This window comes from Atractosteus spatula, chromosome 19 (assembly GCF_055471065.1).
Source record: "Atractosteus spatula isolate fAtrSpa1 chromosome 19, fAtrSpa1.hap1, whole genome shotgun sequence".
Taxonomy (NCBI): Eukaryota; Metazoa; Chordata; class Actinopteri; order Semionotiformes; family Lepisosteidae; genus Atractosteus; species Atractosteus spatula.
The window spans coordinates 738,145-762,887 of record NC_142724.1 but is presented as its reverse complement, the minus strand read 5'-3'; the positions used below and the strand labels follow the sequence as shown (position 1 = coordinate 762,887).

At 45.4% G+C, this 24,743-nt stretch overlaps 1 protein-coding gene across 9 annotated transcripts in view; it reads right to left on the bottom strand.

Annotated features, from left to right (window-relative positions):
* The window catches only part of rbl1 (retinoblastoma-like 1 (p107)), a 34,026-nt gene that overhangs the window by 6,878 nt on the left and 2,405 nt on the right, over positions 1 to 24,743 (bottom strand). For 7 of the 9 annotated variants that reach the window (XR_016094498.1, XR_016094500.1, XR_016094494.1 and 4 more), the window contains exons 2-24: positions 24,438 to 24,571; positions 23,967 to 24,167; positions 19,910 to 19,974; positions 19,677 to 19,805; positions 19,089 to 19,249; positions 18,499 to 18,563; positions 17,942 to 18,128; positions 17,341 to 17,507; positions 16,590 to 16,702; positions 16,253 to 16,356; positions 15,684 to 15,821; positions 15,184 to 15,348; positions 14,592 to 14,727; positions 14,101 to 14,367; positions 13,432 to 13,619; positions 13,137 to 13,313; positions 12,924 to 12,995; positions 12,400 to 12,493; positions 12,035 to 12,177; positions 11,149 to 11,313; positions 10,200 to 10,433; positions 7,817 to 7,887; positions 6,830 to 7,005 (exon numbers count right to left, since the gene is read on the bottom strand). Coding sequence is in view for 2 of the 9 variants with exons in the window: in XM_088937630.1 (XP_088793756.1) it covers positions 10,263 to 10,433; positions 11,149 to 11,313; positions 12,035 to 12,177; positions 12,400 to 12,493; positions 12,924 to 12,995; positions 13,137 to 13,313; positions 13,432 to 13,619; positions 14,101 to 14,367; positions 14,592 to 14,727; positions 15,184 to 15,348; positions 15,684 to 15,821; positions 16,253 to 16,356; positions 16,590 to 16,702; positions 17,341 to 17,507; positions 17,942 to 18,128; positions 18,499 to 18,563; positions 19,089 to 19,249; positions 19,677 to 19,805; positions 19,910 to 19,974; positions 23,967 to 24,167; positions 24,438 to 24,571 (3,042 nt within the window). In the remaining 7 variants the exon portion in view is untranslated. Of the gene's footprint in view, positions 1 to 6,829; positions 7,006 to 7,816; positions 7,888 to 8,325; positions 10,434 to 11,148; positions 11,314 to 12,034; positions 12,178 to 12,399; positions 12,494 to 12,603; positions 12,803 to 12,923; positions 12,996 to 13,136; positions 13,314 to 13,431; positions 13,620 to 14,100; positions 14,368 to 14,591; positions 14,728 to 15,183; positions 15,349 to 15,683; positions 15,822 to 16,252; positions 16,357 to 16,589; positions 16,703 to 17,340; positions 17,508 to 17,941; positions 18,129 to 18,498; positions 18,564 to 19,088; positions 19,250 to 19,676; positions 19,806 to 19,909; positions 19,975 to 23,966; positions 24,168 to 24,437; positions 24,572 to 24,743 lie in introns of those variants that run through there. The other 2 variants (XM_088937630.1, XM_088937631.1) reach the window with 2 other exon arrangements.

Genomic DNA, 24,743 nt, shown 5'->3' with positions numbered 1-24,743 from the left:
ACCAGACCACAACACTGTTTCTAGCAGAATTCGGTTACACACTCTTGCTTTGTGGGGTTTTGCAACAAGCTATCCAGCCATGCTGGGAAGCTGATATTTTGCTTTCTTTCAATGGCTGGATGAGATTCTGAGATCAATTAGCTGCAATCAACCAAGCAAGCCAGAAGCCCTTTTCAGTGGGAGCACGTATATTTCCTCAGATATCGGATACAACTCATCTTTACTTGACTGATACCATACATGAGCATTATGGTATCAGCTTTGCTGTAGCAATGCAAGCACTAGCAGTGTCTCTGTCTGTGGCTTGAGCCCTCTGAGCACCGACTCCTCCACCTCCCTGCTGTCCTGCCTTAATGGCAAACACACGTGGCGCCGGTAGGACAAACAGCGAGCAACACCTGTGCAGAGAGAAAGCAAAAGGTTAAGATTTCAGTCCCTTCACTTTGAATCGCTGGCTCCTTTGAAACCGAATTTCCTGCCTTTTTTTCTATTGCTTGTGTATAACTGAACAGCTCATTAGATTCCCTGTGAAGGAAGACGTTTGCTTTTTTATGACAGTTTCTTAAGGCTTAAAATAGAGATGAGGAGAAGAAATGAACCTGCGCAGCAGCAATGAGACCGATCAGGGGTGAGAGATGGTGACACTGGCACATCTCCTCCTCCCAGGCCACATGTGCCTTTTTAATGAGCAGCCCTGACTGCACTTTCTAAGGGCAATTAAGGGATTCACACACTGTAACCTTCCATGATACACAGTTCTTTTAAGAACAAGCCAGATCTGTGGACCAGACTGAAGGCGCCCTTTCCACACAGTGAACTATTCTCCACTGAGAGCACAAGAGGCAGGGATCCCCACTTTCCTCAGCAAAAAGGCCGATCTAGACTGCACATTTGGAGCTGTACTTGACTTTTTCTGCTTTATACTTTTACCCTGAAACCCTCACAGAAAACATCCCTCCCAGACACTCCTAAGAGGATTACACACAAGAAAGCGAAAGCTTGCAGATGTCCATAACTGTGCTCAGGACTCTCAGTGTCTCCTCTCCCAGACTGCAGGTTCATGGCTCTGTTGGAAGATGAAAGCTGGGAGACTAATCCCACTCTGCATCCCCCTGTACTGTTCCTGAAAACCAAGGCTGCGCTACATTAATCAAATACCAGTTTCGAGCAGTTGAAGAAGAAACACACCTTGAAGCTCAAACACCTCACTTCTGACTCTGAGCAACTACGGACCGTCTTCCTGCTCATGAGTGAGGTTGACAATTAACATGGCATCATGCAACACTTTCCACCCCCCAGTGTTTTATTTAATGAAGTGCGGACCCACCTGGGTGGCCATTCTGCACCAGCTGATCAGGGGGAAGAGTGAGAAACTGCTTCCCCTTAACTCAAATGAACTTCAGGTAAAAGACTGCCACCTACTGGCCCACCAGCTCCATTTACAGCAACCTTCCGGCATCCATCCATTCCTTCCAATAAGAAGGCTTTTTTCTGCTGTTCTTATTAAGTGACCCTCAACAACAGGTTTAATTAAATGAAAAAGAATCTACTGAAAGCCAGCTTGATCAAGGTTGTGCAACACCACAGACTACAATAACCAAGGTTACCACCCTGTTGAAGGCTGCTTGTTTGCTTTAGTAACACTGCACAGCAGTACAATCCTGGGGTCTCTGTGTGGGACACATACAGCCTCTTGAAGAATAACCCCCCCAGCATTGCCATCACTTGAGCTTTTCAATCTTTAGAGCACAAAGCCGTATCTGACAACAGCGCCACTTAAAGAGTCAGCATCTGGTATGACGGCATCACTGCAAGTCCAGGAACATTTCGTTCCACTAGAAACACGAGAAGGAAGGTTGCCAGCAGTGAAAAGGTTTATAATGTACTGCAGTGGCCTCAGAAAGTAGAAACCACACCAGTCCAACCTGAGGCTCAATGACACGCTGCCCAGTCAGCGTGAGGACGGAACACAGAAGTGGTGCAATCCTGCTCCCAGGTCTTGACTGGATTCCTTCTGCCGAGGCCACAAGGCCGAGCTCCATTCAACCGATTCATGGCTTCATCGCCGCAACGGCCGCGGACAGACGAGCGAACAGGTTGTGCGCTGGAAAAAGCTCGTCTTGAAACGCAGCCAGAGAGGAAGGGGCTGTGGCAACAGCAGAGCAGTAGAAAAATCTGACTGACAACACTCCACCCTGTACACACGGGGCATAGGTGACTCACAAAATAACCCATACCCTCCAGTGACCCCCTCCCACCACCGCCCATCCAGCTGGTTCTGTGCAACATGTGCACCACTTGTGGTTACCCCCATCCCCCGGATGAGCCTCTTAACGCAACTACCGAAATGAGAGCATGTCATGTTTCTGAATCTCATCCCCATGTTGACCCAAAACTCGACTCTTGCACTGGAAAAAGTCACGAAGGAAAGGGCTGACGACAGTCGCTCCTGGTGTAGATTACTGTGATCTCTGTGGGGAGGATTTCTTGTGTGCCAGACATGCTACAGTATATAACCGGGCTGAGTAAGACATACTGCTGTCTCACTTATACAGAAATCTGTCTAAAACATAAAAAGGGTAACTTTAAACATACTCCGCATAATATTGTAAATACACTTCTCCATGTGCCATTTAGGATAATCAAAGGAGATGTTCTTGAGTATAAAAGGTTTTTGTGAATAATGGTTTGCTGAACAGCTACAGAGAGAAAATCACCTTCAGTCTGATCTCGCAGAACTGCACTGTGACTCTCTACACTGAGAAGGTTCAAAGAGACGCTGTAACTCCACAAACTAAACATTTCCATTCCTTTGCAGCTGAGCTGCACAATGTCAGCTCTGCAGCCTCTCACAGGTTAGCTGAGGTAGAGGAAATGAATCTGAAAAGAATGCTACAGCACAATCTCCATAAGCCTGAACTCCCTGCACTGTGCAGCTTGTGGCTCATTCCCAGCTTACAGGGTGTGAACCTCCTCTCATTTAAAACACAGGGCTGTGCAGGGCTGAGTCGGGCTATCCGTACAACTGCAGGGTTTTATTTAAATGCAGGGGCGTCCAAGGTGTAGCCATTTCTAAAACAATTAGCAACCTGTACAATAAGCATTTCATTGCACTCATGCATCTGACAAATAAACTGAGCTGAATTAATATTCCAGCTCTGCACCAGGCTATCAACTGGAATGGTCACAGAAAAGACTTTCACCTGTATCCACCCTAACTTCTCGAGATCCCAGGCAATCCATTCTCCCCTTTAGAATGTAAAACACCGTAATATAACAAGACGACTGCACAACACAGTGTGCATGTCCGTCTGGCAGGCTCCCTGTCTCAGCGCTGTGAATTATTCAGACGCCGCAGATATCGGGTGATGAATTGCTCGCCATCACGCCGGACAGAGGAGTTTCATTCCTCCCACACTGTTGGGGCTTCGGCGGAGACGGGGCCAAAGACGGGCTGTGCTCGCCCTTTCATGACACATTTCTGTGACAGTTCCATTATGAAGAAAAATGAATATTAGATATGAAAGGTCTGTCTCCTCTGGAGCGGGGGCCGAAGCAGAACCTCGTGTGCTCTCCTTTCCCCAGGAAAACGAGAACAGAAAAAGAATTATAATCAGCCTCATTGTGCCCAAACAGCTGCCTTAATGGAGCAGATTCTCAGTAAATGCCAGTTTATCTTCTAGTGGAAGTTAAATTGTCAATTCACCAAAGCCGTAATTGTCTGAACAATAGACATTGAAGAGTTTTTCTTCTCTTTCTCAGATGGTTTCTCAGGAACGTGATAATCCCACACTAACACACGCTTGATTTTTATTTTGTGTTTTGCAATAACCACAATGATAGCGCTACAGTTGCTTGAAATGACAGTCTAACAAGCACTCAGACGTGCATGTGTGACTTTTTATTACCCACATGCAGCAGCAGCAGCCTTTCTTTGCCAGGAACACAAAGGTTTTCCTGAAGACAGTGAGCAGTAAAAAAAATCATGGTTCTGCTTCTTGGGTTTGGGGTGGGGGGGGGCAGATAAATGAAATTGTACTCCCAGCATGGTTTAGATCCATCCCCTAAATCAAACCGCTTTTACATCTCAATCCTATCCACTCATGATTCCAGTGTGAGTGGGTATTATATAAATATATCAATATCAGCAGGATGGCGTGGACAAAAGAAATGAAATATTACAACAGTTAAGTCAGTTCTGACAGCAGCCTGAGTGGTGAAATCCACTCGCTGATCAGGGACGATCGTGCAGTTTCTTCCATGAGCAATCCGGGCAGGGAGAAAAGAACAAGCTGAAGAGAGCTGAAACTGCTGTTTTGTTGCTCCTCCTCCTCTCCTGCTAAGTTGGTCTCACTCCGTTTCCTCCCTCGGACCTCCCTCTTTTGAGGTTGACCACGTGGTCACAGGAGCTGAAATCCATCTTTAATTTCCAACCTGATGGAGCCTGTTTGGCTGTCCAGTGAATCTCCCAGCTGTGCCCACACTTCGTCACCTCCTCTCCCCAGACCACCCCAAAGGGACCTCTGCAGACACTACACAAGCCCCATCAGCTTTGTGCAGACTGTGAGTGAGTCGCTGTTCCTCTAGAGGACAGAGCTTTTTAAAAGCAATCCACATCCTGAATTCTGTGTCACTGAAACCCATTCAAGAAAGTTCCAAAATGCAATCACAGTTCAATAATGACTTGTTAATTCACAGACTCTGGTGTCAGCTTACGCAGTTCAGGATGTTGAGAAATCCCAAATCTTTTTCTAAAAAGGAGCCATCATCCTGTTTACAGATTATCCGCTCAACACAAACACATCTCACCTACAGCTGGCAGTGACCCAAAGGACCTCAGAGGCTTCCCTTGTCTGAGGTCTGAAATGGTATGTATTATACCTTGAGGGCCTGTAAATCAAATTAGAATGTAACAGCCTGTATTTGTCTGATTGTGAAAATCAAGTCTTTTCTGTGCATAAACACTGCAGTAAAACCAGATTTATCTGAAGTGCTTAGAAAGAGCTATTAAACTCAAAGGGGCATCTAACAAAAAATTAAGGTATAAGGTCAAATTGAACAAGTAGAAAAGCTATGTATTTCTAAAGGATTTTAAAAGACAACCATCCTCACAGCAGCAAGAGACATTTTCCAAGAGACATTTTGACAATCTTCCTGCCGTTACCTTTTAAAGCCTCTTCCTCTCTTTGTGCTTCAGCAGTGAGGGCTGACAGGAAAGTACAGGAATCAAGTTTTAATCCTATAAAGCTAAGAGACATCATTCGACTCCTGTGAACAACTTCTTCAGATAAGCACCGCGTGACTAAAAATGTCCTTATCGGAACAGATTTGATGATACATTAGAAAAAAAATAAAATTAAATGACCCCTAGTCAGCTTAGTGTAAAGTATAATTTTGCACCAGATTTCAAAACCCCTCCCACAAGATATCTCCATGATATTACCAATAAAATATAAAAGTATTGCATCAATCTTTCTGTAGATTAGGAGATCTTTGCTGCAATGAAGCTGGTATGAGCATGTACAATAGTTTAACCTTTTTGATGCTTGATTTGTAATGAAAAAATAATTTTATAATTATCCATAAACTTTTTTGCAGCAGTATTTTTTTCACAGGACAGTAAACAGCCTGCTGTTAGTTTCACATCCAGACCACAGACCTGGGCAGATGCTGAAAGCAATCGCAAACAGCAGCTGCATGCATTCCAACACGAAGCAGAGACAGCAGCAACAAAGAGCAGGTTTCGAACAACTATTTCCATGGGATAAATTGCTCCTGCTGCAATGGAGACCTCACAATAAATGCTCTATTCAGTGTCATTAACTTCTGAGGATGTATGAATCACTGATTGACTTTAAAGTAAATGTGAATGTAAAAATAGGTTTCATAGCAGAGAATGTAACTCAATCATTTTATTTTGTTTGGCTGTTAGTAGCAAATTGTTCGAAACACAAACCAGGGTAGTAGGTACTTCTTTAATACAGAGGGTTGTGGGGGTGTGGACCAGGATACCCAGCTAAGTCGTCAAAGCCCATACCCTGGCTTCTGTCAAGAAACAGCTGGATGAGATCTTCAGGTCATCTGACTACAAACTTCAAACCAGGCCAGATGGGCAGAAGAACCTCCTCTTGTTTGCAACTTTTCTGACGTTCTGAATTGATCTTACCCAGCTGGTTCCTGAAGGATTCTTGATTTAGACTCTATACATGACCAAGTGCTGATCAAACCAAAACCCTGGAGGACTACATGAAGGAGAAACGAAGGTTTTGGGAAAGTCCAAGGCAGCCAGAGTGAGATCTTACAATTCCAGCTTCAGCCAGGTTACTGAAAGGAGCTGCTCTATTAGTACACGTTCACCGGATTCCAGACTCACGTGATCATGATCATCCTTCCCACATGTTCCACTGAAACGCACACCAGCAGCAGGTCTTCCCCTCAGCAGAGCCCAGGAAGAGCAGGAGAAAGGGAAGAAGAACATTCAGCAATATACTCGTACACCGCATTCACCCAACGCGACCTACAGAGACTAGGGGTCCACTAGGCAGCAGTAAGGACAGGAGCTGGGCCCCTGCATTGCCGCTGGACCGCCTAGGCCTCAGGCGTCATCAGCGGGGCCCAGTTCCATCGCAAGCTGTGATCACGTCAGGCAGCTCTTCCACTCTCCTGTCACCTCCTGCTCGCGCCAGCAGGAGCTGTCTCCTGCAGCATCAGTGAATACAGACACCACCTCCGACCCCTTTCATTCAGTCAGAAAAAATACCCAAAAATCTTTTCTCAGCCAGACGTCTGTCATGTTTCTGTTTTTTGTTAGGTAGCCAAACAGACGAACCTGCTCTCATGAAAAAGCACATGTGGCTTTGTGGAGGAGAAGTAGGGTATTTGCAGCACAGCAGTGCGATTTTCACATCTGAGAACAGGAACAAGCACGGGTCAAGGGGCACTTCCTCTTCTTGCTGACCCTGTGGCTGGCTGAAAGCTCTGCCTGGCTGCGACTCCACAGGGATTCTACAAGACAGAAAAGAGGCAGGAGCCTTCGAGACACGCACAGCAAGAAGCCAGTGCAAAAATGGAAAAGTGCACAACCTGCATGCAGAATGGTTTGAAATTCACCTCCACCCTCACTATGATTCCAAAGCTTCACAGCTTTTAATAGCGGCAGCACAAGAATCTAAACGCCAGTTCTAAAAGGAGCTGGTGCGACTGCGAGAGATTTTGCAGTGGAGTTCACCGTGGAGCACCACCACGTCCTACACAGCATTCTCCTGGCGCCACCTGGTGGCAAACATCGGGTTTTATTCTTTCAGCACATTGTCAAGTTGGACATGTATTCAATAGGCGTGTCTGCAAACTAGCTCATAAGAATTTGAATGAAAATTATTTTCTGTATTTTAAATATCCACTCAGCTACACTGTTTAATTATAGAATAACAGAAACTGCACAGTTCAGCATCAGCTAACTTCTTCCTATAGGTTCAAAAAGTTCCTTCAGCTCTCACTGTTCAAACAATGTTTTATATTTAACTGAAATGTAGAGTAATGATAAAAGGCAGTTTTTATATAACATACATAAACTTACAAATGCACATGATGAAGAGGATCCTGGGTTTGAGAAGCACAGGTTTGCACTGGCCTATATCTGATCTCTGCCACTTATAGAGAAGAGCAGTTAAAGGCACACTGGCCTTCAAAAAGCAATGAAGATTCATCACGCATCGTATAACAAGAAAAAAGCCTCAAAGAACCAGTAACCGCCTGACTCATTATAGACCTTAAGATAACAATAACGAGCTCATTAGCAGCTCACAGTAGTACTCACCTATCCTGTACAGACGCCCAGATGAGATCCTGACTGCTATACTGATTTATTTGACAAATCACAAAGCAGACCTGACCCAAAAACATCAAGAGCAAAAAAGACACAACATGACGTCAACTTTTCTTTCTTTTCTACCTCTGAAATAAAACAGATTACACAGGATTTCAGAAGAAAAAAAATCAACTGGTACTATTCCAACAGAGACTCATTCAATTGCACAAAGGAGCAGAGCATGTATTAGTTTTTAGTCACTAGTCCAAAAATTAATTTTCTAAGATATGTCCCCTGTACCCTAGAAAGAATTGATTCGATGCTGTTATTAGTTTGGGGAAATGTTAGTTGGTCTTTTTGCCAGTTTGTAAAATTTCACTTTATGAATATACCCTGAATACATAAGTGAACAAATCTTTCTCACCTTCTCTCCAGTATTAACCCCCGTTTATTTTTAATAATATGGACAGACCCATGAAGACATGTAAAATATATCAAATAAAAACATGAGAAGCAAGTTAAAATATAAAAAACTCTTAGTTTATTTTCATATGTACATTTCAAGGCACTGATAAACTGTACATGTTTTTTCCTCCTGGGGCATTTGAAAGGTTTATCGAACATCACCTGTTTTGTTTTATAGTCAAGATTTGTCACTAGTCAGGTGCCACTTAAAGAAACAGTTAACTCTAACACTGTCACACTGGAAAAAACCAAGCAGCACTGCCATATAACAAACCATCGGTTGCACCACTCTGTCCAATGGGGGCTCAACCAAACATCTACTAACCTTCTTCAGAACTTCAATCTTTCAGCCACCTGGCTCACATTCAGCTGAAACATCAAAAGCCCGAAGACCACAATGACTGAACTGGTTAGAGGATATTCACAATCTTGTGGGATTTTCCGAACAAAAATGCAGTATGAGCAGGGTTCAGAGCTTTTTTTTTTGCATTTGTGCAAGCTGGCCAACAGGCTCAACACCGTCTTGGATGCTGGATGAGCTACGTCACCAAGCCTTGCTAACAAGCTGGTCCAGCAAGATGGAGCACTGCGGCAATTAGTTAATTAACTGATGCAAGATACTGATCATCAGTCCTCAGATCTCCTGAGCTTTGATTACACGTCGCTGAATCGAGGTTATCAAATTCAGAAAGCGTCTCTGGTTTCCAGGAGAAAGCTCAACACAGCTTTTATTAAAACTTCAGTGTGCAAAGGGGTGTCATTCAGTGCTGGTGCAGCAGATAAACTGTCAGGCTGTTGCTAGGATACACACTTGATGCCTCCAAGTTCATGCTGGATAGCTGTTTCATTGGAGAGTCTACACATTGTGCTCTTGAAGGTAACAAAGCATGCCGTTTAGGTTATGTGCAATAATTTTCTTTTTATCAAAGCACGTTGTGTTTATAATTTATGCAACATGAAATGTTAAATTAGTCAGGAATTATGGACAATTAAAATGTTTTGCTTTTCTTTTTGACATGAGACAAAAGTAATCCTACTTCAGAGGCTGACAGTCCTTTTCAATTTCTGAATATATAACCAGAATTGGTCAAAATTGTAAGTTATGCCTTTTTAACTATTAGTTATAGCAGCTTTTTCGGTAATAGGTTCTTCTATTAAAAAACAGTCAGCCCTTCAAATTGAAAATAAAACATCAAGGCACTGATTTCTGTTGGTCAAGTATCAAAGCATCACTTAAAATCAGCCAGAAGAAAATATTCCACACAACCCAAGCTTCAGTAATTATACACTGAATGTAGTTCACAAAACTGACATTATTAGAAAGCCACCTTAAAACACATAAAAAGAATACATATATAGAAACGCTAAAAACGTAGAAGAAAATAGATTGGAGGAGTTGAGCAGGTCTAAAGCATGGTGAAAATGAACCATCTGTTTAAAAAATAAAATTGATAAAGAAGTGTAGATGCTACACATCTTAGTATAAAATGTTGCCACATTATTATCAGCATAGGAAAGGTGATAATTTGGCAACTACCTAATGCAGACTGAGTTTTTCTTGGTCTTGGGAGCTTTCTGTTCCATATGGCTCTCACAGCCCTGGAGTAGCTCTCCATTCCAGCTAAGACATCCAGCACAGATAAGACAGATCAACACTCATTTTTCTTGGCTCAGGTGAGACTGGACATTTTATCTGGAATCTCTGTCATAAGCAGAGAGAATATGGTGACTTTCAACTCATATTCAGAGAAGTGGTACACAAGCAGGATAACTATTTTCACCTAGTGTAAGTCTTCCCGAGGATATTTCCCAAGAAAAAGTCTGCGCCAAGCCTTGTGTGTTAATAAAGCTGCAGACTGCAGGCTGTGATGGTGAACAGAGTTCCCTGCATCACAAACAGGACTCGATTGGAGCTGGGATGTAGAACCTCGCTCTGTGGAAGTGCCAAGAGGATGGGTTCCTGGTGTGCGGAGTGAGGCGCTGGCAGGGGTCAGCGGTTGGCCCTCTCGCTGACCACATCCTGCAGGCGCTTCAACAGGACATCTTCGTTCTCCTGGCACAGCCTCTTGGCGGGGGACTCCGAGTCGCTGTCCATGGTGAAGGCCCTCTTCCGGCTCATCCTCTCGCCCTGCTTGATCATGCTGTTGATGTCTCTCAGGTTCTGAGAGAAACATCAGAGAGACCTGGGTTAAAGTCAATCGCTGCCCTTTGCACAGATATCCTGGGCTAAACAGGTTACAAGGCACAAGGCTTCTCTTCTACAGACTGCCCCCAAGCACTGCAGCTCAAATACGCCAACAATCAGACAACAAATGGCTTTGAAAGCAAGAGTAAAGACCCAAGAAGACTGCAACACAATCTATCAACAACACAAGTAATAATACCAACACTTAAGAGCACAAATCATTTTTCCCCCCAAGAGATAACATGAAACAAGAAGAGTTTTAATTTGCTTCAGCTGGGGCTCAAGTCTTACGAACATTCGTAACCCATTTGGAATTACAATAGCTTAGAATCACATGGCGTTGGAAATGTTTTGGAATAGTAGCACCTAAAAAATACTTCAGTCTATCTGCTTGTGCTGCAATTAATTCATTCTCCTCCGCTCAATTTAAAGGGCATCCCTGTATCAAAAGGATCAAGAACACGATACCATTAATAATAGCCTTTCCTGCCATGACTCGGAAATGGAAGAAATGGACATACAGTAGTTCACAGCAACACTCTGGTCCGACAACTGAACTGTCGGATACAAAGACAAATCTACAAAGCAAAATGCCATGTTTCACTGATCTAACACACATTAGTGGAAAGGTGCAGAAAGAAATATCAGAACCTCTGACAAGCCGGTGTCAGAAGGAGGCGTACAGCGTTACCTTGGAAGGGCTGCCACTGAATCTGTACGTGATGGCGGAGGAAGGGGTGACGCAGGAGCCATTCTTGTGAGGGGAGACGTACACCGAGTGCCTCTGGGAGACGCGACGAGGAGACAGGGGCTGTGCTCTCACCGACGGGAACGGAGACAAGGGCGGGGCCTCTCCCTGCAGGAGAGGAAAACACGAAACTCGAAACCAGAGCTGCCTCCAGGAGTGCCCTTGCATGGTCGGCGTCCTGTCTTTGAGCGCATTCGCTCTTCACTCACAGCCAGGCGTTTATAGCCAATTCCCCACCTGCCACTTATTCATTCTGATAACAGGCTTTAAAAGATTCAAGGGAACCAACCTCAACCAATATGAATCCCTTTAGTTTGTCCTAATTAAGCTAAACATTTAAATATTCACTGTTTATCTGGTTTTAAGCCCGACTTGGCTTTATTACACATGTATAATACTAAGAAAATGTTTATTTAAAAAGCCAAGATAAATTAAATAAATGCAACTGTGTCAGTATAAACCATTTATGCTGTAACAAACTAAGCACGTGTAACATGTCATGACTTTCTATTTGGAATGAGCTACAAATGTGCAGTAGAAGTCATGTGTAATGTTTTGTGATGTATTCTGATGTACAGGGGTAATGCGTGTCCATAAAAAAATGTCCCCAGGGGGACAATAATGTTTATCTTATCTTAACATTTAAACACTCGCTGTTTATCTGGAAGTGGTCATGTCAGGCTTGGTTTTGGTATGCATGTTAAATACAAAGAAAATGGCAATTTAAAAAGGCAAGAAAATTGAGGAGAGACCACCTATTTTATCTGAGTATTCTTTATGGTCTATTCTATAAAGTCACGATGTGCTAGAATAAACATGCATCCGGTACCCTGTGGTCAAGGCTTGATCTTGCGTATTTCTGGGCAAACTCTTTCATCCTCAGCACGTAGACGGTATTGTAGAACTGGATGAGGTCGCCTCTGTCCTCTGCCGGGCCTGCCCTGGAATCGCTCCCCCCAGCAGCGGCCGCCGCTGTCCCAGGAAGAAAGGCACGCTCAGAAAGCAGCGCAACACACGGCAGAGAAACGAGAAACCCGAACAGACGCAAACCATAAACGAGCGTCAAAACGCGCCGCTGCGACCCGAGACGTGTTCACACAGCGCACAGCTGCTGTCGTTATCAAACTCCGTCAAAGGCTGAGGATTACAAAGCTTGGAAAAGCAGCATTCAAACATTCCTGGTAAAAGTCTTACCATCACGGGCCATGCTGGGAATATCGCCGTCCATGCTGTGCCTGTCTGGCGACATCGCTCTAGGCCGCTCCTTGAGAAGGACGCTTCGGTATACCTGAACAGAAAAGACGAGGGACAACAGTGTGTTAATGGTCCTGCGCTTAGTGGACATCAGAAAGGATTCACTCGAGAGGAGGCCTTTCGACCCCCAGCTGACTGACCTACGTGCCTCTTCCAGTCACGTCTGGAAAGATAGCAGCTTTAACAACATGGCTGGATGCACGCATGACCCTCTGCAAGGGGGGTGCACCCCCTAAATAAACGCTCTTTAATTCTCCCGAATCCTCCAGTCCTTGCTTCAGGGCAGGGAAGTTATCTGCTGGAAGGATTTGGCGAGTACCATCCAGAATTTCACCTGTATGTACTAAAATAAAGCAAGTGTAATTTTTTTAAACAACTCCCTAAATCCTAAATAAACAGAATGATTCCTCTAGGTGCAGATATCAGGGTAAATGCATAGTGATGTTGAGGACGTATTAACTTACATGACTGCTGGCTTGGGGCTGGCTGCGGTAGCACTTCATGATATCCTGAAAGGTGTGCTCTTCTTTGGTTACCTGCAAAAGAAACTGGCAGGTTTCAAATCTTCCGTGCTAAAATCCTTAAAAATAAATTAACAAGTAGGAAAGTGCAGTTTGGAAACTTTCAAGTACGGTGAAAGGCATAAAGTACTTTAATATTTGCATTAAAGAGCTTACCTTTGAGACAATATAAACAGCACAGAGCAGAAGCTGGTCTAAGTGCCTGTCCTTCATCAGGTCACTACAGTGCACCAGTGAGCACTCAAAACACGTCCAGATCTTCCTCCGCAGCTCTGCGGAAATGTCCAGTTTCAGGCAGAGGTCACGTAACCGCACACTGGCCAGGTGGTACACCTGGGAAGAGGGTAAAGTTAAAATGAAAAAAAGTCTGTTTTTATCAACACAACAAAAAGTTAGACTCTACGCAATGAGGCCTGCTCCCAGCTATGCTTGCCCTGCTCCTTTTGCTCACCTTCCTAAAGAACAGCGCCAGGGAGCCAGTCCTCCGGGGTTTGCCAGCGTTGTTCTGGGGTTCTGGTGCGGACAGGCCCGGCCCAGAGCGGCTGGGGGAGGCAGGGAGCAGAGCCTGAGCTGTGAGGGGGCTGCTTTCTCCGGGCTGCACCTGTATAAACGTGATTCCACCCACCTCATTTGCCACACCTGGGAATACACGAGAGCACGAGATGTAGGATGTAAGAGTTAAATCAGATTACTCTGAAACAGAGGAGGGTTAATGAGTAAAATTCTAATGTGGGATCAGTTGAAATACAGCTGCTTCAAACAAAACTGAGTTTTTGGATGTCCCTGTTTAGATATATACAAATGCTTCAGATACCATGTATTGTATTAGCATGTAACTTTTATCTGAAGTACGATTCTGATTTTCTACTTTTATACTCTCTGAACAAAAGTTTTCCCGATAAAAATACACAGCAAATATTTAATATTAATCCACAAGGAGAAAGAAATTAGGTCCCATTCACAGATGGGTTACTGCAGGTTTTGAGATTCCTAAATAAAACAACTGGAATAAAGCTTTACTGCATGAGAAATGGCAATTGGTAACGGAGAAAGACCACATCCTGCACAGAAGCCGAAACGGCATGCGCTTGCTCAATGCTGGTCCAGGCTGGGTCTTCACCTTGCACAGGTATGGTGAGCTGCTGCCCGCTGGTGGTAGTGACCATCGCGGCCGCCATGGTTAACAGGGTGCGGGCAGGAGAGAGAGGCGTGGCATCTCGAGGGGTGGAGGGGGTGGAGACAATCTTCAGCCCTCCCCCCTGAGAGATGGAGATCTTCTTGAGTGGCGACTCAGGCGGATTATCGTCCCCAAACAGACGTCTCTTGGCACTGCCGGCAGTGGGGGAGCTGTAGCGGTCGTGCAGAGAGATTGGGGAAGGGGGGACATCTGCAGAGAGGTCAGACAGGTGTAAGGACATTGCTCAAACCCCACAGGCGCGTACAGCATGTGGACCAGTATTAACTTTTAAAGTAAAAGACAGTTTTTAGGAGCTGACAATAACTGCGAACTGATCAAGTATTCCTAAAAAACGGCTCCTTCTTAGTGTAAACCTCGAGACCCCAGACACCTCGAGGGCCGAGGGCCCCGAGCAGCACAGGGCAGGTGCTCACCTTTGCGTGCGCTCCCGCCCAGGCCTGTTCTCACCTCCCTCAGCCGCGGGTGAACGATGGGCGACAGCGCGACCAAGGGCAGGTGGGCGGGTCCACTGCTGCCACTGCCGGTCTCAAAATTGCTGGGAAAGGTTACCTGGAAGAAATGATGACTGTTGCACTGAGCACTGAAGTGCGTACGGCTGGGCTGACCAAAGAGCTCACTGTGCACTTTAACTACTTCGCTTATGGCCTAGATAGCGTTTCCCTTAGTTTGCTTTTATCCTCTCAGACCTAAAGACCTTAATTCCAAACAAAAGCTGCAAAGACCGAATTTCATGCACCACTTCCTAAATCATTTACCTTTAACGTAATGGACAAAACATGCATTGCTGAGATTAAGGTGTAGGCCAGGGGTATCCAAATAAATTCCTTGAGGGCTGCTGTTTCCTAGCTTTTTACACTTAAGCCATTATTATTTCCCGTAGGTAACAGTCACCACTACTTCTCAAGTCCCAAGTATAGTCCTGAAGTTCGACAGAAACCAGTCCCACCTCCGGTGGGACACCCCTGGGCCAGACACACCCTGCACTGTCACAGCAGCTTTCCTTACCTCCTCCACTGTGGGAACCTTGCTGTGAGCAGCCTCCAGCGCCTCCCACAGCGCCGAGCCGCTGCTCCAAGCACGGCACTCCAAGATCTGCTCCTCAATGTTGTTCAGGTGCTTGACCATATCCCTGGAGAGGCCTTCTTCTGACCGGATAAACACCTCTATCACCTGGCACAGAGCAAGAACAATGAGAACAAGACAGAGGCAGAGAGGGAGGAAAACAGGGACACGGGACTAGAAAACCAGGACGAGACTTCCACAAACACATTGTACTGAAACACGCTCATGAAACAGAATGTCTACTGAACGAATTACAATTCTACTGCATTTTTATCTTATTTAAAAATATTTTCCAAAAACTACATTTCCAAAAGAAAATGGAAAGAGACACCGACCTTCACACCTTCATCTGTCAGAAAAGGTTTAACGAACAGGCCTTCGGCTTTCACATATACACAAAAAAATGCAGGGAAAACCGCGCCCCCCCCCCCCCCCCCACCTACCTTGTAGAAGTAAAAAGGCCGCAGATTGAGGATGTCAATGATCCAGGGGAAGGTCCGCTGAGAGCTGTAGGCAAACAGCACCACCTCCAGGCAGCAGGCCATCAGGGAGCGGTGGAAGATATCCTGCTCCAGCAGCACCTGAGACAGAGCAGAACTGCTGAGCTAGAGCGAGCAGCAGGAATGCACGGTGGTGACAGAACACCATTCGAAACACGAACATGCTCAGACACACAGGGCTTTGGCTTTGAAAACACATGAACTCTAGTTCATTTGTATTTAGTTTTTTTTATTAATTTGGTTACAAAGAGCCAACATGTGAGGAGCTCAATTCAATAAGGCTCCTCTTTTTTAGCCATAGAAGATTATGAAACAATTAACCCGCAAAAGGTTTTCTGCATCATGATGGATACCATTTATAATTATTTTGTAAAACAATTTTTCCAACTGTCTTCAGCCACTTTGTATTACCAAATATTTGAGAAAACGCAAACGTAAGAATTATGATGAAATGTGTGAGAAGTCATGTTACATGTTGCAAATAACAGCCTTTCAAGAGCTCATGAACTTACAGCCATGTCTTTGCCATGCAGCCTTCGTGTTTCCAGAACCATGACGTTTTCCAGTATTTTATAATAGAGAATTTCAGCAAGTTTTAATCGGTTATCTGCAAAATCTAAAAAAATACAGCAATTAACCTTATGCAATAGCTACTACTAATGTTAAAATTATATCAGAATTTTTTTTCCCGATCAAAGAAAATGTCTTTAAAAAAAGCATTCATATAGAAAAAAATCTTTCAACTAACAACACAGACGTTGTAAAGCAATAATGATGACTTTTATAAGCTTCTGATGAGCATGTTCTTGAGATATGGTTTCCTGCAGCTGTAAATGAAGGTTCTCTCACCCATGTGAGATGCAGCATGATCCTCAGTGGCTCGAGTGTAGTGCTGACGGAACGACTCTCCCAGAGTCTTCACCCGGTTTAAAATTGTTTCTGTGGGGTCTCGGGAACAAGACCTTCAGCAGTGGGAAACAAGAATTGCAATTAATCAAACAATACTACTTTAAGAAAAGATGCCAATCACATAACGCTACAAAAAAAAAACAAGATTTACTACCACTGACTGAGAAACTGATAATGCCACACCCATCCATTAAAGGCCGGGGACAAAAATACCCCAGATGTTTTGAGATTAAGAAGTGGTCAACAGAATTTGGTCTAGTTAAATTTGTCAGCTTCACCGATGAGCCCAAAATAGAAAACAAAATAGGGGCTATAAAAGGAACTCAAGAACACTTAAATATTTCAGAAAAGATTTCGCTGATGTTGACATCATTTCATCTTCTAAACACTGTGGGGAAGCAATGAAAAGGGCAAACAATGTATATCGTATTGACAGATGCAGAATTAATCCGTGCGCTAATAGGATCTCATTCACAATATTGTGCATAATTTTATTGGCCAGGCAGGCCAAATGACCTCCCTCTCTTCTTGTACTTCATAAACAATAAATAAATTCAGAAGACAATGTCTGGACCACTCAGTTTTATTTTTAGCTCTCCCCCGCTGCTCTAACTCCAGTAGTGTTAACACACAGGACAGCAGAGGACACTGGGTCCCAGAAGAGCTCTGCGGCTGGGCCTGCCGTGCTCACCGGAAGATCTGCAGCAGCTGCTCGCTGGGGGCGTTCCTGAGCCCCGTCACCATGCCCTGCAAGCGACTGACGCTCTGCGTCGCCGAGGAAACAGGGGTCACGATGGCCTCTTTCTCCTTCAGGTATCGCCGGCCGGTCAGGGGTGTGGAGGGTGCAAAGGACCGTGCCTGTGGAGAAGTAGTCACCGGGCCTCAGCTGCATTCCTTTTTAGCTGTTCTCCAAGCGGTTTGTATGCAGCCTAACTCTTGATACAACAAAAGCCAGCATGAACATCACAGGTGCACTGCTCTGACTCATAAAGCAGAGTCTCATCCCAGATGAATTCTATTACTTAACCTCAAGGCTTGAGCAGAAACCAATATAATGAGATGTCAATATTAGGGCCTTGTGATGGGTAAAAGAGATTTTAGATTAGGGACTCTTAACAAGAAGTCCTAGTCCTTTCCCAGACATGGATTCAAATACATTTGCAAAACACTGTAGCCAGCGATTAGAAGGTCTCCCTTTGAAGATCAGACATGAATACCATCTTAAAAAGCATCTGAAGACCATCTGCAGTAGCCTGTGAACCCATGGCTGCTGGCCAATGAGGAGCTGGTACCTTGTCGAAATGCTGCTGGAGGTTGCACTCCACCTGCATACGAGCGGACAGCCGGCCCTCAGGGGGCTCCACAGACACCTTGCGGGGCGTCCCGATTTCCTCATCGGCGTCCGCCCCCAGGAAGACCCTCTCGTCGAAATCCCCCACTGTCAGCACATACTCCTCATACTCCCTGTTGACTGCCTTGCTGTTGTGACAGAAACAGGGATTCAGAATTCTCAGCATTCATCAGGAGCACAGAAAAGAGCCAACACAAGACCTAAACAAGATGAACAACCTTCAAATTTGTTAAAAGACTGTAGCTTAATTACAGAACAGATCTTGATCAACTATATTTAACTGCGATAAGAACTGCTTGACTGCAAAAATCCTTAGAGTGTACAATGCAATTTTTTAACAAATGGAACTAACCCTTCCCAAACTTTCTTTAAATTAAAAAAATAAAACTTTAATATAATTACTTGCAAATAAAGCTCTGTTTAAGATGAGCATAACGATGCCAGAGCTGCTGTTAACCACTACAGCAGCTGCTAGTTGCTGACAGGCATCCGACTTACTTATTGTCAATGAAGTTGGTAGTGTCAAGCAGTTCAGTCAGGGTCACTTGGTTTCCTCTCAAGATCTTAAAATAAAGAACAAGCAATATTACTATCAATACATGCCAGTGTTGTACCTTATTAAGACTAAACTTACAATTATATCCACTAGCTAAAAAATACATCTTTAAAATGCTAAAATACACTATGCATCAAAAAACCTTTTTACTTCAAACTATATAAAGTTCACAAATAATGTTTGCAAGTTCTTGCTCATTGCAGTAAATTAACTGGTTGTTAATGAACATTTGTTGTCAACTGTGAATGTGACAGGCCAGTAGCAAATAGTGGCCACTATTTGAAGCAAGTCAAGCTCTACATCTGAGACTTGTGCTTTGCTGTCCTGTTCCTCTCGCAGAGCCTGGACAAGCAGGTGCCTGTTCACAGGTCTCTGAGCCCCAGATGCTTTGTCCCAGGTCATCCTACAAATGTTCAGTGGGTCTCAAATCCGACTGTCACGTTCTCATCTTGCAAGAAAGCTAAAACCTGGGGAAAAGTTTATCAAAATTCAGGACAGACAGTAAAGGTCCAATATATGAAAAAGATGCTACCTGTCTCTCAAAGAGTTTATTAATGTAAGGCTTGAAGTAATGCTCTTTGATTCCCTTAGCCTCCACCACCAGTCCATCGTGGAGCTCACAAAGCTTGTCGATGACACAGAGGGGCTCCTCAGGGGCACTATAATCGGGGCTGTGGTAGTCTTTGGGCAAACCTGCAAAACAAAGAGTCGACACATAAACAACAAGAGGAACATTGTGCATCCCAAAAAGTGTCCATTTGTTACTGCATGCTGAACTACTGTCTGGATGACTTAGCTTCAGTGTAACAGGTTAATCAATGAGGAACAGAAATGAATTAAACAGTAAGAGTTCAGTTACCCAAATGAATTCAAGAGAATGCACAACGAAAAACATTTACGTGAAACAGAGTAAGATTCTTTAGAGAGATTAAATTGTTTTCACTGGAGTAGGGCGTAAGAGTTTTCAAAACCCCTCCAGTGCAGAACTCTGAGACAACCAGGTTCTTAATCAATAATTATCAGTATTAAAAAACCCAGTAAGATTTAAGTGTATAAAACACTGCAGTGGAGAGCGTGAAGGTTTTAATGACCCCGATACGCAACAGGCCTGGCCCGTTACCTTTAAAGAGAGGGTTGATCAGATCCTTCCTGTTTGGGCACAGCAGTGCATTCCCAAACACCAAGTCCAGGCAACAGAGCAGGAGGTGGTATGAATTCACCAGGTCGTCCCCGATCATGCGGAAATTCCCTGAGAACAAAAACAGGTCAATTGGCGAAGTTCAGACGTTACTACTGTTATACACATAAATGTAAATCAGATCTGCATGCTGAAAATTGGTAAAAACATTTTACCTTTCGTGTACACAAAGAGCGTCCAGCAAAACTTAAAAACATCACTGACGTGGCAGGGAAGGCGCCTGACGGAAGGAAAAAATATTACGGTTTAATTTTGTTCCTTAAATAAAGTAGTAAGTAAGGCGACTGAGACAGAGGCAGACTCTGTGGCTGCGTCACGGAGCCTAAAACAATGCCAGTGAATAGTCAGGCTGTCGGGGGGAGCAGCATCACTCTGAACAATTCTAACTGCTTCAAAATGGCGCCGTGTTAGTGGCAGCCTGCTACAGCAGCTCTGTGTCTATTTGTTGTCTTTTTGTTTCTTTCAGTTAGTTAATGCTAGTGTGTTAGTGTTTTTTCCTCATACCTTTGCCGGCAACTAGATTTGCGATCACAACATGATGGATACTAGGAAGCTGAGAAACGTTTTCTTGTTTTTTCTGATACTTGGACCTCTGTGGCTATCGAGTTGCAATGCCGATAGCCACAGAAGCATTGTCTACACGCGGGACCAGCTGATCGCGCTAGCGCGTCCGGCTCTACCCACTGGAGAGAACCCATCGGTGCCGGAGGAGCTGAGGAGGAGAAGCCGAGGCTGTAGGGCTGGTGCGACGCGAAAGGCGAAGAGAAGGAGATTTAAACCCTACCTTCCTTCGATCATCATGGGAAATGTGAGGTCCTTAGTGAACAAGATGGACGAACTGGGAGCATTGGTGAGAAGCCAGAGGGAGTATCGTGAATGCAGTATCATGTGTTTCACCGAGACATGGCTGCAGGAACTTATTCCGGACTCGAATGTTACCATCGGCGGCTTTCAGACGGTGCGGGCGGACAGAAACACCGAGAGCGGTAAGAGGAAAGGAGGGGGGCTCGCGGTGCTTGTAAACAACAGATGGTGTAATCCTGGACATACTCATGTTAAGGAGCGAGTCTGCAACCCGGACATCGAACTGGTAGCCGTAGGACTGCGTCCGTACTATCTGCCGCGGGAGTTTACATGCGCCATCTTTGTTGTTGTTTACATCCCACCTACGGCAAATGCAGAGGTAGCGTGTGACGTCATAAACACAGTCACAGCCAGGCTACAAACAAAGCACCCAAGCGCTTTTATAGCTATTTCAGGGGACTTTAACCACGTATCCATTTCCACCACTCTGCCTACTTTCCACCAGTTTGTTAAGTGCCCGACCAGAGAAAACAAAACACTGGACTTATTATATGCCAATGCTAAGGATGCATATAGTTCCACAGCCCTTCCCCCCCTTGGCAGATCAGATCACAACCTTGTCTTGCTCACACCAATATACACGCCTATTGTCCAGCGCCAACCTGCGACCATGAGGACTGTGAGGAGATGGTCTCTGGAGGCTATGGAGGATCTTCGTGGTGCTTTGGAGGCCACCGACTGGGATGTGCTGTGCGAACCACATGGGGACGACATAGACAGCATGGTGGACTGTGTCACTGACTATATTAACTTCTGCGTAGACAACACCATCCCCACCAAAGACGTACACTGCTTTTCCAATAACAAACCCTGGATTACCAGCGACCTGAAGGCTCTTCTGAATGACAAGAAGAGAGCCTTTAGGAGGGGAGATAAGGAAGAGGTCAAGCGTGTACAGAGGGAGCTAAAGCAGAAGTTAAGAGAGAGCAAGGACGCCTACAGGAGGAGGGTAGAGGATAAGCTGCAAGGGAATAGGGTGAGAGATGTATGGAGCAGTATGAGAGAGATCACTGGCTTCAAACAGGCTGGGGGTGCAACAGAGGGGAACCTGGAGATGGCCAACGAGTTGAACCAGTTCTTTAACAGGTTTGATTCTGGGTCCTCTGTGGCGCAACACCCATCCCCCCACAGCCAGCTAACCCTTCACAGCTGCGACTGCCCAATACCTCCTCCATCCCCCCACAAACATGGCCGCCTACAGCCACAACCCCCGACGGCTACTCACCCACCCATCCCCCACAGCTGCCACTCTCCAACACCTCCGCCATTAACACCTGCAGCACTAAAAGCACTATGAGCACCAACCCCCAGGCCAGGCTGACCATCACAACTGACCAGGTGAAGAAGGAGCTGAAGAGGCTGCACGAGGGTAAGGCCGCAGGACCAGATAACATCTGTCCCAGAGTTCTGAGGGCCTGTGCTGATCAGCTGAGCGGAGTGCTCCAGCAACTGTTCAACCTGAGCCTGCGCTTGGAAAGAGTCCCGGTGCTCTGGAAGACATCATGCCTGGTCCCGGTACCAAAGAAAGGGCGCCCCTCTGTCCTCAATGACTACAGACCAGTTGCACTGACTTCTCACATCATGAAGACACTGGAAAGGCTGGTCTTATCCCACCTGAGACCCCTGGTCAGCTCATCACTGGACACCCTACAGTTTGCCTACCAGCCCAGTGTTGGTGTGGAGGATGCGATCATCTACATGCTGCAAAGGGCCTACTCACACCTGGACAGGGCTGGCAACACTGTAAGGATCATGTTTTTCGACTTCTCCAGTGCCTTCAATACCATCCAGCCCTTACTTCTAAGGAGGAAGCTGGAAGAGATGCAAGTCGATGCCTCCACGACCTCGTGGATCACTGACTACCTGACAGGCAGACCACAGTCTGTGAGACTTCAGAACTGTGTGTCTGAACAGGTAGTGAGTAACACAGGGGCACCTCAAGGGACAGTTCTTTCTCCATTCCTCTTCACCCTCTATACTTCGGACTTTAAGTACAACTCAGAGTCATGCCACCTGCAGAAGTTCTCAGATGACTCTGCAATTGTGGGATGTATCAAGGGTGAGCAGGAGGAGGAGTACAGAGGACTGGTCAGCAGCTTTGTGGAGTGGTGTGGGGTAAACCACTTGGAACTGAATGTTACAAAGACAAAGGAACTGGTGGTAGATTTCAGGAGGAAAAAGGTCAAACCTACTCCTGTCTACATCCATGGGAGTGGCGTGGAGATGGTGGACTCGTACAAGTACCTGGGAGTGCACATCGACGATAGACTGGAATGGTCTAAGAACACCGAGGCCATCTATAAGAAGGGACAGAGCCGACTCTACTTCTTGAGGAGGCTCAGGTCCTTCAATGTGTGTAGTAAGATGCTACACATGTTCTATCAGTCGGTGGTAGCGAGTGCCATTTTCTACGCAGTGGTGTGCTGGGGCTCGGGGATTAGAGCAGTAGATTCCAAAAGGCTGAACAAGCTCATCAGGAGAGCAAGCTCTGTCATTGGGTCTGACCTGGACTCCTTGGAGGTAGTGGCTGAGAGGAGAATGATGTCCAAACTAGAGGCCATCATGGACAACTTCTCCCATCCCCTCTATGACAGGCTTGCAGGAATGAAGAGCACGTACAGCAATAGACTGATTCATCCACGGTGCAACAGGGAGCGCTACAGGAGGTCATTCTTGCCGTCTGCCATAAGACTGTACAACGCATCCACCTTGCGTCTTGGCAGAGGCAACATCGACAGTGACCTGTATCTGGATTAAACGCATCTACACATCTACTGCTACATCTGTTCTCTTCTTCTTCTTTTTCTTTTTCTTTTTCCCGTTTACAACCACTTTCTGTGCAATATATGCCAGGGACCTGTGCAATACATTTATATTTATATCTACAGTTACATCTATATTTATATCCATATGTGTGATATGAGTGTGATATGATTTTCTGTGTACTGTTCTGTTCTAGTTTGTTCTTGTGCGTCTGGACTGTGAGTAACTCTTGTATTGTATTGTATGTATTGTACTATTATTATATAATTCGTTACATTGTGGCTGTGTTGTGTGTGTTAAGCTGCTGTTGCACTGCAATTTCCCTCACGGGATCAATAAAGTATCTATCTATCTATCTATCTCACAGGCAGCACAGAGGTTTCTCTACCCTTGAGAGTGACCCCTGGTTCTGGTAAAAGACCTGTAGCAGCCGTGACAGTGACTTCATTAACAACGTCAGTCCCTCCTTGGTGGAGTATTAGAAGAGAGGAACTGGCCGTTCTGAAGTAAACAGCCACGCTACCACGCTCTCCAGTCGCTGCAGTGATGGCGGCTCCAAGGCCGCGCAGGGACAGAGAGGGGTACCTGTGCTTCCTGCTTCGGGCCGGCCGAGGCGGCTCCCCCTGAGGATCCTGAAACATGTCCACAAATATCGGCTCGAACTTCTTGAAGATCACGGTCGAGACCTCGAAGTTTCTCTCCAGGCGTGCGATCCTCTCCCGGAACTCCCGGGACAAATTGGACATGTCCGCCCACTTCTTCATCTTACTGAAGAACTGTATTAAGCTGGGGTCCGGGCGAGAGACAAGAAACGGGGAGACAGAAAACAGAGCAGGTTATGTCAGGGAATTCAACTGCAGAGACACGTTAGATCAGCTTTTCCAGACCACATGAATAAAAAAACAAACATTCTTAGTTGCTCTTTTCTGAGAGGGAGTCTTTATTATCCCCGAGGGGGCAATCTGTTTTACAGCAGCAGTGCTGGCGTACAGATGGATGGAAAAAGAAGGGTTAGGGTTAAAGTTAATCGGGGACCCAGGGAGAGTGGGGGCTCACCTGAGCTTGGAGGACCTCAGGATCCTGGTCAGGGAGACGCAGTTGCCCTCCATGACCCCCTTCCCCACTGTGGGGGTCCAGCCCTTCCTGCAGGCGGCATAGAGAGAGCAGGCGAGCCAGTGTGCCACTTCACCCTGCAGGATGAGCAGAATATTATTATTATTAGCTTATTTCCCATAAATACAATGGGATTCTTATTCGCACTATTCTCTCAGGACATGCACAGTACAGCAGATACCACACAATGTACACAATACATTACAAAACATAGTGACAGAATATACAGACAATAAACAAAACAATAAA